This window comes from Pan paniscus, chromosome 3 (genome assembly GCF_029289425.2).
Source record: "Pan paniscus chromosome 3, NHGRI_mPanPan1-v2.0_pri, whole genome shotgun sequence".
NCBI lineage: Eukaryota > Metazoa > Chordata > Mammalia > Primates > Hominidae > Pan > Pan paniscus.
This window is the reverse complement of record NC_073252.2, coordinates 6,329,783-6,344,659: the sequence shown is the minus strand read 5'-3', so window position 1 is coordinate 6,344,659 and position 14,877 is coordinate 6,329,783. Positions and strand designations below refer to the sequence as shown.

The window sequence follows — 14,877 nt, the reverse complement described above, 5'->3', positions numbered from 1 at the left end:
TGCATAGCAGGTTATCAGGAAGTCAGAGTATCTCCTTCTTCCTTTACCTTATAGCTCAATAACTTTCCTTTGGAGGGCCTGTGAAATGCAGATTCCCAGGCCATGCCCACACCCTGCCTCCCCCACTAATTTATAATAGTGAGGTGGGATCTCAATGCCCTTTGCAGTAATCATCCTTTAAGGGAGGGCTGGGGACTGTGCTGGGAACCATCAAAGCACCATTGGAAGGAGAGGCCCTTTCTTGGGCCAGTGCTTCAGTGCTGTGTCCCCTCCTCCCCAAATGACTTTGGGTCTGCTGTTGCCAGGGGTTGGAGGATGCCTGAGGTCTGGCGGGCCATTTTTGTCAGTGGCTCTTGCATCCATTCTGATGGGACCTATCAAAACATGCAGGACCTATCTAAACTTTACTCCTAGCCCCACGCCCCTGAGGCCAAGCCTGCTGCCTGCTGGAGGGAAGGACACCCCTGAGGCCAAGCCTGCTGCCTGGTGGAGGGAAGGACACCCCTGAGGCCAAGCCTGCTGCCTGCTGGAGGGAAGGACAGACACTGGCAGCTGGTTGTACAGTACCTTTGCCTGCCTAGGAAGCTCAAGCACTTTTTTTTTTTTTGAAGACAGAGTTTCTCTCTGTCGCCCAGGTTGGAGTGTAGTGGCGCGATGGATCTCAGCTCACTGCAACCTCCGCCTCCCGGGTTCAACCAATTCTCGTGCCTCAGCCTCCTGAGTAGCTGGGAGTGTGCCACCAGGCCTGGCTAATTTTTTTTGTATTTTTAGTAGAGACAGGGTTTCACCATATTGGCCAGGCTGGTCTCGAACTCCTGACCTCAAGTGACCTGCCTGCCTCGGCCTCCCAAAGTCAAACATTTTTTCATCATGTGCATGCATTTTTCATTTGCAAGTTTTGCCAAAGCTACCCATTTTTTCCTTCATGGTTGTTTGCAGTCGATCTTATTCCTAGGCTGCCTTCCCCATGGATGTCACCAGTCTGTGAGCTCATGAGGGCTGGATGGTCCCCTGGGATCCAGCTACTCGAAGCTGCTGGCACAGTGCCCTGCACTCAGAGGGGCTAATAGTAGTGACTGCGTGAAACCAGTGGCTACTTCATGTCTGTTTACAGGGCTGGCCTCGGTTGGTGTGTAACTGTGGGCCCTTTGCTGGGAGGGGCGAGGGCTTGTTCCCTTCTGGCTCAGCAGTGTCCCTGTCACCTGGTCCCTCCTCCACAGCAGCCATCAGGACTCATTTCATGCAGCTCTGATCAAAGGTAAAGAGGGCATGGGCAGCAGGACTTTGTCCCAGCCTCGCCAGCTGAGTAGCTGATGTAAATCAAACAGTCTCTGAGGCAGCTCTCAATCAATTTAGAAGTTTATTTTACTAAGGTTAAGAATGTACCCTGGAGACAGATCTGAGCCTTTCTCCAAAGATGATTTTGAGGGGTTCAATATTTAAAGGGGAAAAGCGGGCTGGAGGGGAAAGAGGGGGTGTTTGGTCACATGACTGAATCCACAGGTTGTGAGAGAAAAGGAGCAGGTAGGGGAATAGTCCAAATTATGTAATTGTCTTGTGCTCAGTAAATCAACACTTTACATAAGATAAGGTGAACATGGAGCAGCTACCTGTAGAGATGCTTAACCTTTTATCTGCAGCTCTCTGCTTAGGAACAAAAGGAAAGGCAGCTTCTTGCATGACTCAGCTTTCAGCTTAAGTTTTTCTTTTTGGTGGAGTGAACTGGGGTTCAGAGTTTTTATTTTCCTTTCACAGCGGGCTCTGTGCCAGAAGCATGGGAGGCCCCTCTGAGCATTGCTCCATGTCCCACCTGCTGGGGGCCCTTTGGTAAAGGACTCGGGGATAGGACACTGGGGTGATTATGAAGAGACGGGGGCTGTGTCCTGGACCACACGCAGGCATCTCAGCAGACAAGCACACACACCATCTGTGCCGGTCCTGGAGGTACCGCCAGAGGAGCTGCAGCTGGTGTGGGTAGAGCAGAGCTCAGGAGCCTGACCTGGCCACAGAGGCCAGCTGGGTACCTTGTCCAGGGTAGCAAACACCAAGGGGACATCCAACTCCCATTTGCAGACTTGGGAAGGGACAGGTGCCATTACCTATGGTGGTTCTAGGTAATTTGTTCACACAGGGCAGGAAACCCCAGCGCCAGGAGTGAGCAGGGTGGTGAGTCCTGGTCTCAGGGAGAAGCTGCTGCAGAGGCTGGGTCTGTAGGTGCCTGGCCTCCTGCCTGGTTTCAGGAGGTGACTTCAGGCCCCGTGGGGAGGGGCTTGAGGCAAAGGTTCCAGATTGCAGCCCCGCCCCTCCAGGCCCCTCTGTCTCAAGTCTACACTGCCTGGGGTCAGGCCCAGCTGTCTTAGGTCTGCACTGCCTGGCCGGGTGGTGCCTCATTAGGAAACATGGCTTAAAGGGTAGTCGGCACTAAATTAAGTAGCACAATCCAGTCACTCAGTTCATCTGATGGAAACTTCCAAAGGAATAGAGCATCATGCATTGTTGAAGTTGAAACATACATGAACTTTGCTATGTACATTTCTTCTTTTATGAATTGTCCATTGCCCTTTAATATTGCTTTGGTATCTGTCAAAGTACAGACGTTTTACTTTTTTGTGGTAAAGTCTGTCCATTTTTTCTGCCGCATGAGAGTTTTTGCTTTTGATATTATGTCTGGTGACGCTTCTCCGAGAGATGGAAGACTCTCAGAGACATCCCTTCTGGGCAGGTGAATCTGAAGACTTTGATCTAGTTAAAAAAATCAGTTTTTCTATTAAATAATGGTTTGTTTTGGCCTATAAAAATGGTAAAACGCTGACAAAATGATGGTAGAGAAGCCAATGAATTTGGCAAGTCTAGGGTGCCTATGAGGTTGTCGGGGAAGAGCAGATAAATTTCCCAAACACATGAGGACAGAGGCAGCTCCTCGGTTTAGGTCCTGAGGGAGAATCTATCGTGGCGTTGCCATTGCTAGTGCTGCCCCGGGGGCCTTGCGATTGTCTGGGGACCCAGGGCCTGTGCCATGGTGTTGACAACAGGCTCTCGGCTCAGGGAGGACAGGATCTGGGAGGAAGGTCCCCAGAGAATAAACTGGTTCGGAAGCTGTCCTCCGTAACGAATGCACCCTAGCCCGCCCCTGGAAACCTCTCCCTTCAGCCCGCGGTTGGCATGGCCAGCATCTGGGCTCTGCCCTGGAGCTGGCTTCCCTTTTACTGAAGGTGCGTCTTCTGGCGCACTCCTGTTCTCGGGACCCTGCAGCAGACGGGTCCACAGGAAGCCGTGGAGATGCTAGGGCGGGTGTGTTAGAGGAAAGGGGAGTGCGTGGGGAGAGAATTGGTGCTTTTTCCTCGGACTGGAGGAAGCCCTGAAAATGGATGCCGACGAGGTGGCTTTTGCCTAAGCCCACGCACAGGGGCTGGTGTGTCTGCAGCATCACGCCACCATGGAATATGTCCTCTTTGTGCTGTACTTCTCTTTCTTCCTGTGTCTCTGCGCCCTGGTGTGCCTGTACTTCTCTGGCTGCCAGGAGATGACCTATAAGCATGAAGGTAGGCAGCTGGTTCAGGGTTTTGTGTTTTGAGGTTCTCTGGCAGTCCCTGGCTGTGGCCGACCGATGCTCCTGCCTGTGACAGGTGGCTCTGTTGAAAATGATAGGAAGGTAAGAAGACAGGTGGCTGAGAGAGACTGGATCCGGTTGGGGGGCTATTTGTTTTGGGGGTACCTCCTCTTTTTCCCTCTGCTTCATCTGACCCGCTAAAGAAGAGCACCTCTGTATATGCAAAGTGTAAATGGAGGAGACATGTTTACTCTTCATTCATTTTGCCAAAACTGAATCTTTTTTTTTTTTTTTTTTTTTTTTTTTTTGAGACAGGATCTTGCCCTGTCACCCAGGCTGGAGTGCAGTGGCACAATCACAGCTCACTGCAGCCCCAACCTCCCAGGCTCAAGTAATCTTTCCACCTCAGCCTCCCAAGTAGCTGGGACTACAGGCATCAGCCACCATACTCGGCTAACTTTTTAAATAACTTTTTGTAGAGATGGATTCTCACTATGTGGCCCAGGTTGATCTTGAACTCCTGGGCTCAAGCGATCTTTCTGCCTCAGCCTCCCAAAGTGCTGGGATTACAGGCATGAGCCACTGTGCCCGGCCAAAACTGAATCTTAATCTGAATCTGGATTCATCTGTAGAAACGAGTCAACAAGGAGAGGCTTTGGTTGCAAGGAACATGGAAGGCTAGAGGAATTACCTTTTTATTCAGTAGATGGGCTCAGAATGAGCAAATGGTGGACATTTTTGCTCCTAATGTATCTCTTGTGAGGAAAAACCTAGAGACTCTTAGAAGAGTGGAGACACAAAAAAATGAAGTTTCTTTCATGTTTGCCATTTTTTTTAAAGCCCACTATGTGCCAATCATGAGAGGAAACAATGTTTTCTGAGCGGTTCTCCCCTCATCCCTTGAGAAGCAGGTGGTGAATTATTTCCTGCATTTTTTGAAAATGCAGTGCAAAACCAGTTGCATTGCCTTCAAGGAAGACAGCCACTGTGTTTTTACTTTAAACATTAATATATCATTTCTATTTTTTTATTAATAAAGGCATAAATATATTGAGAAATCGAGTACATGTAGGCTTACTGCATAATATAATCACTCAACAAAACTTTTCTCTAAAGGAAACAAACTAACCCAGTGTTATAAAATGTTATAAACACTAACCCAGTGTTATGAAATGTTATAAAAAAATGTTAAGGCTGGGCGTGGTGGCTCACACCTGTGATCCCAGCCCTTTGGGAGGTCAAGGTAGACGGATCACTTGAGGTCAAGGGTTCGACACCAGCCTGGCTAACATGGTGAAACCTTGTCACTACTTAAGAAAAATATATATATACAAAAATTAGCCAGATGTGGTGGCACGCACCTGTAATCCCAGCTACTTGGGAGGCTGAAGCAGAAGAATCGCTTGAACTTGGGAGACGGAAGTTGTAGTAAGTTGAGATTGCACCACTGCTCTCCAGCCTGGGCGACAGAAGGAGATTCTGTCTCAAAAAAAAAAAAAAAAAAAAAAAAAGTTAAAAAAATTTTAAAAATACCCAGCATAAAAACCTGAGGGGTTGGGTCCCAGACAACTCATTGCTGCTATGGGAACTCTGTGTGTGCCGTGCCTGGCTGTGGATTCCTCTGCATTGCTGCAGGATTCAAATTGGACTGCCCTTTTGTGTTTGGTTTCTGCTCTAAGAGCTGCTTCCTCTTTCCCTCAAAGCAGCATAGTTCTGTGGAGTCTTGGTCTCTGGGGCCATATGATATGATACTGTCGGGGGCTCCACTGGGTCTGGAGTTAGGCTGTTTGCGAAGGTTGCTCTACGTTAAACACAGGCGGCAACATCGGTAGTTAATGCCCTGTATTAGGGCTTGGGAGTTGAGTCCTTAACTAGCAGTCCTGTAGGGTCTTCGGCAGCATTGGTAGTTAATGCCCTGTATTAGGGCTTGGGAGTTGAGTCCTTAACTAGCAGTCCTGTAGGGTCTTCGGCAGCATTGGTAGTTAATGCCCTGTATTAGGGTTTGAGAGTTGAGTCTTTAACTGGTAGTCCTGCAGAGCCTTCACAATGGATCGTCCTAGGTAATTGAGCATTGAGTCGTTGCCCCCAGGAGGGTCCCTGATGCTGACGTGGATGGTCACAGCCCAGCAGTGTGTTCTAAATGTTTGGAAAGTGTGTAACTTGATGATGCTTCCTGGGCTACAGCAACAAACAGACTCATCCCCAAAGGTCTTGCAATTAGCAGTGTTTACAAGAAATAAGGTCAGCTCAGTGGCTGCTCAGAAAAATGTGGGACGTGGAGCTCAGGGGGGTGACCTGTGTGTGCAGAAGAGCTTGAGTGAACCTGGAGCTCAGGGGGGTGACCTGTGTGTGCAGAAGAGCTTGAGTGAACCTGGAGCTCAGGGGGTGACCTGTGTGTGTGCAGAAGAGCTTGGGTGAACCTGGAGCTCAGGGGGGTGACCTGTGTGTGCAGAAGAGCTTGAGGGCTGCAGATGCATCACTCCCGTGGGTGCCATTGTCACCATGGGATGTCACTACCACTGCTCTCTAGAGCTCGTTGGAAGAGTCCATGATGCCTGAAGTCGGGTGGGGTTCTCATCCAGAGGGGAGATTTGAGTAGATGATTGTCTCCAGCCTCTGCAAGGAGAGAAATGACATTGAAGTCGATGGTGCCCATAGTCCTCACTTACCTGCCAGTGAGACTCATCTGGGGCATGTAACCACATGGTGCCCAACTGATGCCAGCTGTGTGAATGAATGGAAAGGGTGTCATGTGCAAAACAAAATCTGTTTGTGGATAGACAAACTAGTGTGGCTTTGAGTTCGTTAACACTGGGATACAGTCGAGAATAAAAGGGCCAACCCCCTGCCTTCATGGAGCTTCCATTTCAAGGGGTAGGGGGAAGACCGTCAGTAAACACAATAGCTTGCCAGATCTTACATCAGCGGGGAGATGTGCTATGGAAAGGAATAAAGAAGGAGGCCCCAGAGGCTGGGGTGGGGATGAAGCAGGAGGGACCTGGGCATGGTGGCCAGGAAGCCTTTTCTCATATGGTTGCATTTGTGCAGAGACCTAAGGGAATCTAGGGAAGGAGCCATGTGGATTCGCGGGAAGAGCGTCTCGGAGCGCAAAGGCCCCATGGCAGGTGTGTGTGGGGTGCAGGAGCCTGGAGCGGAGGAGGAGAGGAGAGGAGGAGAGGGAGGGATGATGCCAGGGCAGGATGGGAGGTAGATCCTGTAGGGCCTCGCAGACCACTTGTAGCCTGCCTGGGTGTTGGTGGTTTTAATAATTCCAGAGAGAGAGATATTGGTGGCTGGGACCAAGATGAAGGTCCCAATGGAGAGAGGGGGAGAGAGGGCTGGATTTTGAGTTGAAGGTGAAGCCAACAGGGTTTCTCCCAGGGAGGGCAGGCATGAGAGGTGGAGAAGACAGGGGAGGACTCCTGGGATTGGGGCCTGGGCAACTGAAGCATGAGCTGCTGCTGCTGGACTCAGGTTAGATTGCGGGAGGTGCGGTGTTGGGGGTAAGTCACTGCCCACTAGGATTCCACAATGCCATAAAGGATGCAGCTGACGTATGAGTCTGGAGTTCGGGGGAGAGTCATATTCCCCATGCAAATTAAAAAGCAAGGAGGAATGTGGGAGGCGGGATGCAGTGCGTGGAAAGACAGGTGCCAAATGCAAGAACGTTCTGGGTGACGTGTGGTGGTGGGTGCCTCCTTTGCAGCACCTTCAGAAACTGTGTAAGGTGACAAGGGTGTCCCTGCATCTTCTTCCTTGCCTTATGTCTGAATTATTTCCTAATCACATTATTAACTCTGGTGCCAGTCACATTTTTCTCACATTTACAGATATCTGGGTAAAACACTCAGGCTGGGAGGGGCCCTTAGTATGTCGGGAGTGCCTGGGTTTTCTCTGTGGGTTGGGGGAGCTCTGGGTGAAGTCATGTTTTGGATGAGCCAGCAGAGCCTCGGGCTGGGCTCTGGAATTCAGTTTTGATTCATTCTTCATGGTCTGAAAGGCATTCATTGATTGTAAAAACAAATAAAAATCCTTGTCGGGGGCTGTTTGGGAAAAAAAAAACCCAAAAAAGCTATGTTCCTAAAATAAGAGACATTGATCTGGTGATTGTGCGTCGAGGTCTGCAGCCCCTAGGGGATGCAAGCTTCTTGGGGCAGGGACCTGGCCTGGTTATGATCCTATTGTATTCCCCAGGCCTGCCCCATGTCTGGCCCATAGAAGGAGCTTTGCCAGTGTTTTCTGAGTGAATGAATCGATAGACAGATGAATGAAGCCCCATATCCTATGATATTTGGAGTGGGAGAAGTGCCAGCAGGGCAACTCAGAGGCCGGCACATAGAGCCTTACAATTTGCCTCTGGATCTGAGTGATGGTCGTGTGAAGGTCTATTACATGATTCCTTCTCATTCTGTGAATCTTCCCAGTTTTCTATAATAAAAAGTTAAGCAGAGATTGCCTCTAAGTGTGGGTCTGGCCAGGACTTGGGCCACACATTTGCCACACTAGTCAGAGTACTAGGACTATGGCTGGGCTCTCCACTCCTTCGAGCTGTTGCCCCCTCTGCTGTCCATATTCATCCAGTTCTTCTCCTTAGAACTGAGCATCTCCCTGGGCCCTGTCCCCCTTCTCCTTGGTACAGCCAGTGCGCTGCTCATGGAGCGTGACGGAGTGCTGGGCTGCTTTCTGGGCACAGGGCATGCATGGCCCCCTTTTGTGCTCACAGGTGAGGTGGCTTCTCAATCCATTTGCTAGAGAAGGAGGCTGGTGCTCCAGGGGCCAAGTGGTTTGCACAGGTCTACAGCTGGAGAGCCAGAGCCAGGACCAGGGCCAGACTAGCTCACTCAGGCTGTAAACCCTAGGGTCATCTGCCACCTGCTGCCACATTTTATCCCACCCAGTCAGTTACGAAGCCCACCAACCGCATCTTGTGATGCCCCAGTGGCCCAAATATCAATCATCACCCCCCTGCACTGGCATGCCCACGACCAGGGACTGGTAGACTCTGGCAATCCTCAGTCGTTGCTAACATCATACAAATTGCGTTTTACAGAAGCATGTTGTGGAGACATTTTTTGGATTTGATGAGGAGTCTGTGGACTCAGAAACGTTGTCCGAAACATCCTACAACACAGACAGGACAGACAGGACCCCAGCCACGCCCGAAGAAGACTTGGACGATGTAAGCAAACCTGCAGAGAGGGCGGGACCTCACCCCAGATGCTCTCGGGGCGGCACCTCCTGCTTTTGATAGTTGCAAGTTTCGCTCCCTTGCCTATAGTTCTGAACCCCAGATGACCGGTTCCTACCAGTGCATTATCAAAGCCAATGGTGTGAAGGGAAGGCGGCCCCCACAGCTGTGGGCTCCATGAATGGCAATGGGAGGGCAGCACGTGGGGACCCTTCCTTTCCCCAGCACTGATTTCCCCACCAAGGAAATCTGTGGCTGCCAAGTTCAAGCTGAGTCATTGAGGGATGTTGCCTTGGGTTTCCTCACCATTTGCAATTAAAACTGCTGCGTAATGGTCCCTCCCTGGTCCCCACGCATGTGTGCACACACGCACACACCACCGGGCAGAAACAGCATCATTGCTTTCTTGACTAAAATAAAGCATGTAATCCAAAAATATATAAAGAAGAAGGTGAAGAGCCCTGAAGTCCCATCACCCCAAGGTCACCACCTCACCCTGTCCTGACCACCTGTGCCCATCTGGGTGCATAGCCAGGTTCTTGAGCAAGGTGGATTCGCGACGGGGCAAAGACCAGCTTCGTTCTCACTCACCTTCCCCAGGTGAATTCTTTCAGGAGTGCTGATTACATCTCAGGCAGACCTTGTGGGCTTCCATGCCTTCCAGTGATGGGAATAATCACATTTGATTAATTTCCTAAACAGCAGACTTCATTCAGCGCAGACCTTCCCCTTGCTCCCCACCAGGGCCTGCGTCGGGCTTGGCTGCTGTTTCCCTACCTTGCTCTTCTGCCTCTTCCCATGCAGGCCCCTGGTGGCTTTTTCTGAGCCCAGGGAAGGGCAAGAGTGGGAAGGGGGTGCGGATATGCCAGGGCAGCTGGCTCTCAGGGCAGTGCCCTCCGGCAGGGGCAGGTGGATCGCGCTGCCTCGCAGGGGAGCACTTCTCCAGGTCTCCACAAGCTCCCCTTGCTGTGCTGTACCCCACAGCTTCCTGGTGAGGGACTGGGCACTGCAGCTCCTTGCGCCCCCACATCCTGAGACTCTGAATGGTCCGCCTCCCACACACCCCTGCTTGTTGTCCTTGTCCCCTCCTGGTGGCCTTTTCTGTGGAGTCCCATCTGGAATGACTTCTAGGCTGGTTTCCTCCCATGGGTCTATTTGCCATAGGAAAATATGGCACATGCTATAGGCGCTGGCACATTCAACCCCAAGGTGGCCCTCTCTTTGCTCTTCCATCTTGTGCCAAAACTCTAGGGGACACGTGTCACCTCTGCAGGTCATCCCCTGGACATCCTTTCTCACGCTGGGAGAGACACACCATCCTCCCCGTCAGCCCACCAGCCTCAGCCCAAGTGCCGGCTGGAGGGAGGGGCCAGGCCAGTGCTGGAGACACACAACAGTCCATCAGCCTGTCCTGCACAGGGGTCTGGACTAGGCTACTCAGCCTTTAGGGTCTTGTTCTCAGCCATGGGCCTTTTATGTTTAACTTAAAACAGGATGCGTGATTTTCAGTTTGCTTTTTCCCAGCCAGTGATATGTAATAGGCATCTTTCAGCACCAGAACATGGGATTGCCTCATCCTCTCTCATGGCCATGTGGGGCTTTCCCATGGATGAGCAGCACGCACTGATGAGGGATTTATGCTGTGTCGTTTTCCACACCTGTGAACCATGCATGGAGCTCCTTCGTATTTGTGTCTTTACACGCTTATGTGGCCATTTTTTTTTTTTTTTTGGAGACGGAGTCTAGCTCTGTCGCCCAGGCTGGAGTGCAGTGGCATGATCTCGGCTTACTGCAACCTCCACCTCCCAGGCTCAAGGAATTCTCCTGCCTCAGCCTCCCAAGTAGCTGGAATTACAGGTGCCCACCACCATAACCAGCTAATTTTTGTATTTTAGTAGAGATGGAGTTTTGCCATGTTGGCCAGGCTGGTCTCGAACTCCTGACCTCAGGTGATCTGCCTCAGCCTCCCAAAGTGCTGGGATTACAGGCGTGAGCCACCATGCCCGGCCATCTCTTTAGGATAAATTCCCAGAATGGGAGGTGCTGGGTGGGAGGGGACACCCTTTACGATGGAGACCTTTGCTTCTGGAGTTGGGGCTGGTTCCATGGTACCAGCCCTTTCTCTCCCACCTGCTCCCACATAACTCAAGTGATTCCTGTGGGTGGGAGCTCCTGGGAGGAGTGCTGATGGCTGAGGAGGTGCCTCCTCCTGGCAGCCCTTTCCTCCAATGCCCTAGTTGCTTCCTGGCAATGCGAGGTTCCTTAAGCACCTGTTGGCAGCACTGTGAGATGTGGCCGTTTGATGTCTAAGTTGACCCTGGCACTCAAAGCCACAGCAAGTGTTTATGTTTATTATTAAAATCAATCATAAATCATTTATTATTGTAATTATGCACTTGATTATTTGTTTTCTTCTCCATTATGGGAAGGCCACAGCCCGAGAGGAGGCTGACCTGCGCTTCTGCCAGCTGACCCGGGAGTACCAGGCCCTGCAACGCGCCTATGCCCTGCTCCAGGAGCAGGTGGGAGGCACGCTGGACGCTGAGCGGGAGGCCCGGGTGAGTGCAGCCAGCCTCAGGGCTCGAGGGAGGGGCCGAAGGCCAGGTCATGTAGGTCCTTTCCAGAAGCGTGACATACCCTGGCTTGGACACTCAGAGGGGATTCTGAGAGGTGGTGGGGAACCCATAGCAAGGTCTCTGCTGCGGTGACATTCTAGATCCCTCTCTGCATCCTCGGTGTGATGGCAGGTGCTCTGGAACATTGAGCTGTTAGAGGAAGCAACGCTACACATCACCTGTGCCGTCTGTTTGGAGGAGAGCACGTGTTCAGAATTTACGACTAAGTGATGAAATCACAGACTTGGCTGGCTTGCAGGCTTCAGGCTCCGCTCCCTCCAGGGCTGCCAGCCCCCCGCCCTCCAGGACATCCACCAGAACACTTGCGGGGACTCTCAGGGTGCTCCCCAGCCACCAAGGCACTCTGGGCCCTGTGACCACCTCAGTCCAGGCCACGCCATTCCTCAGGCTGGGCTGAGCTCTGCCTTCTGGAAACTTCCACCCACTGGCCCTTCTCCCATCTTCGGGAGTCACATAGACTGGGGCCTGCTCTCCCTTCCTCCTGGGAGTGCGGAGGACTCCCGGAGAGCACACACTGGTGGTTCCCTGCATCCCCTCCCCCATCTCACCCCCACACTGGCCCCCTGAAGCAGGAGGAATTAACCCGATCTTCCGAATGAGGAAACAGGCTCAGAACTGAGCAACTTGCCCCCAAATACCCAGATGATGCTGAACAGAGCTGGGAGTCGAGGCCAGGTTTCTCGGACTCAGGGCCTGTGCTCTTTCTCAGAGCCCTGTTTGGGAATTCCACAAATGGATGGATTTTGGTAGTCTTAAAGGCGATGGGCCAGAATGGGGCATTGCCTGGCAAATCTGATGGCAAAGGCAGAGAGGAGAGGCCACGCCCATGTAGAGTTTGTTCCAGGGGCAGCAGTGGCCCTGTAGCGGGGAGCCAGGAGTAAGGGGGAGTGAGGTCAGCAGGGAGGCAAGCTTCTTGTCCCACCATAAAAGGCCCAGTCTTTGTCATCTAGGTCAGAGGAGGGAAACTGTGAGGCTTTGTGTGGGCTGAATAATTTTTGTTTCGCTTTTTAAATTTCATCTACTTGCCAACATTTAAAAGTCAAGAGATTCTATAGAGAAATCCAGGTTCCTGACCTCTCTTGAAAGGTCAGAACATCTGGCAGCAACAGGCGTCCCATTTCTTGTGGCTGCTGCTGGGTGGCAGTGTCTCCCTGAGATGGGACATGTGCCTCTGGCTTGCCACAGTCCCCACCACTCCCTGTTACCCCACACCCAGTTGACTTCCCTTATTTATATGACTTTCTTGGTGCTTGAAGTATTTTGCTTTGCAGCCCCTGCTGCAGGTGATAAGGGGCCTGGGCCAGGGGCTATGCAATTGTGCAAGCATGTTGAAGTCTGATGACGGCTGAATGAGCTTCAGGTTCAGTAAGGATTGGACTTGGTCAGAGAGCTGGGCCTGGGCCCCCAGTGTGGCTGGCTTCTGGCTCACTCACCCCCTTCAAAAACAGGGTCCCTTCTCCAGGCTTCATTTTCCTTGCCTGTAAAACCAAGCAAGTTTTGGGTTGTAAAACCAAACAAGGCTGTTCTGTTCTTAATGATTTTTGTGTTTGAAGCTGAGCCATGCTTCTAGTAGGCCAAGGTTGAATACGTGCTCCTAAAAGTGAACCTGTTCCTAAGGTTTGCCTATAAGGACCCTAGGCATTGCTTGCATTGGGGCATGACGCTTTCCGCTTCCCTGTCACCCATTGGAGGTGACCTGCTCACTGCCTGGTCTTTTCCCTTCCAGACTCGGGAGCAGCTACAAGCTGATCTGCTGAGGTGTCAGGCCAAAATCGAAGATTTGGAGAAGTTACTGGTTGAGAAGGGACAGGTGAGCAGGAGTGATCTGTGCTCTGTGAATCTTTGCCTTTCTGTCCCCTTGGTGGTATCCCTGGGGCTCGCCCTTGTGCCAAGGGGGACGTTCTGTGGGGCTGGATCAGGAGCTCCAGAGACGCTAGAGGAAAAAACACTAGCAGAACCCAGGCACGAATGTGCTTCCTACTGTACCTGTGTGCCGAGTTAAAAAATCAAAACAAGGTATGGCATTCTAACTTGGCCTTTTCTTTGTTTGTTTGCCAAATGCACAAAAAAGAGGTAATTCCAAAAGCAAAGGTGTGATCAAAGCTGTTTTTGACTTGAACCTGAAGAAGAGCTGTCATTTTCTATCAAGATTTTAATTGTGAAAATGAACCAGCACCCATGACTAACCCTGGGTTATTGCAGAGGCCCCACCTCTGGCCTCTGATTGTGTCTTAGAACAGTCTGGTCCTGTGCTGCTCAGGTTAGAGTCAACTGCACCTACCCATCCACTGCATTTGATTAGGCAAGGCTGGTTGACAGTAAGACACAGCAGAAAAGCAATGCCTGGGCCTAGACCTGTCTCCTGGAGTTGGGGAGCCAGAGAGGGCTCTGGGTGGAAATCTGGCCTCTCGGGGTGGCATGCGAAGGTTCGTATGGGTCGGCCTCCTCTGTGTCAGAAGTGCTGCTGTGGTGACATAACCTGAACGTCTCCCTGGCTCCATGTGACAAGATGTATTCTGTTCACACTCCTGTTTCTCCCAAGGGCCTCTCAGGGATTCAGGGAGGGGGGCACCACCATCTTGGAACTGCCCCATCTCGAACTTTTCCTCTGCTTGGCTGTTTGCTGCCTCAGCAAAATTCATCAGTCACGTGGCCCCACTAACAGTGAGGGTGCCAAGGAGGGTGTGGGCAGACGGAGTGTCTGGTGACCCCCACCCCCGCCTGCAGAGAGGCATCTATGGGGGGCTGAGGAGGCCAGGCAAGGTCTACCACAGTTCCTAGGCCTGGTGGGATACAGTGGGAGGAGGCGGGTGTGAAGCAAGGGGTGTAAGAGGTTCCAGGCGGCTTAACAGAAGCAGCTCCAGAAGAGCACTGCAAAGCTGCAAAGCTGCAAAGCTGGCAGCTCAGAATGGCTGCCCCAGGGCTTGAGGTTGAGACTGAGGTTCCCATGGAGGCGGACGGCCAGCGACCAGCATGCATGCCTGGCACAGAGCAGGTCACCACAGCAGATTTTACCAATGGACTGCGTGGGGGAATGTGAGTGCCCAGCCCTCTGGAATGGCTTCTCTAAACCGTGGTCTGCATCCTCCATGTGGTGGGATCGTGATGCAGAGCTCACATGCTATAGCTGGCCACCTGGGTCAGAGGGCAGCTCTGCCACTTCCTTGTTGCATAACCTTGGGCAAGTTACATAATCTCTTTGTGCCTCAGTTTCCTCATCTTTAAAATGGGGCTAATAATAATACCTAACACATTAAGCAGGAGGACAGAGGAGAACCCAGGAGTAGCTGGGGCAGAAATCCAGGTGCGAGATGATAAGGCTTTTTTTTCCTGAGGCTGCTAGCCTCAGTTTCCCTCTTCCAGGCTGAGCCCACATATCTGTAACTTGCCTGATCACAGTCTATAACTAACTTAGAGTTGTAAGTAAATGCTTATTCCTTGGCACTGCAAGGAAAAATTAGCATTCAGACAAAAAGTTTTCTCAGCAAGGCAATTTTACTTTC

At 51.6% G+C, this 14,877-nt stretch overlaps 2 protein-coding genes across 5 annotated transcripts in view; both read left to right on the top strand.

The window, feature by feature from the left end:
- The window catches only part of JAKMIP1 (janus kinase and microtubule interacting protein 1), a 177,091-nt gene that overhangs the window by 128,431 nt on the left and 33,783 nt on the right, over positions 1-14,877 (top strand). For all 4 annotated transcript variants that reach the window (XM_034951926.3, XM_034951925.2, XM_057302029.1 and 1 more), the window contains 3 exons: positions 8,601-8,729; positions 11,168-11,296; positions 13,101-13,184. In XM_034951926.3, coding sequence (XP_034807817.1) covers positions 8,601-8,729; positions 11,168-11,296; positions 13,101-13,184 — 342 coding nt within the window. The remainder of the gene's footprint in view (positions 1-8,600; positions 8,730-11,167; positions 11,297-13,100; positions 13,185-14,877) is intronic.
- Positions 1,544-8,575, top strand: LOC129397562 (uncharacterized). Its single transcript, XM_055111174.2, has one exon. The coding sequence runs from the start codon at positions 3,437-3,439 to the stop codon at positions 3,572-3,574; it is 138 nt and encodes a 45-aa protein (XP_054967149.2). The 5' UTR covers positions 1,544-3,436; the 3' UTR covers positions 3,575-8,575.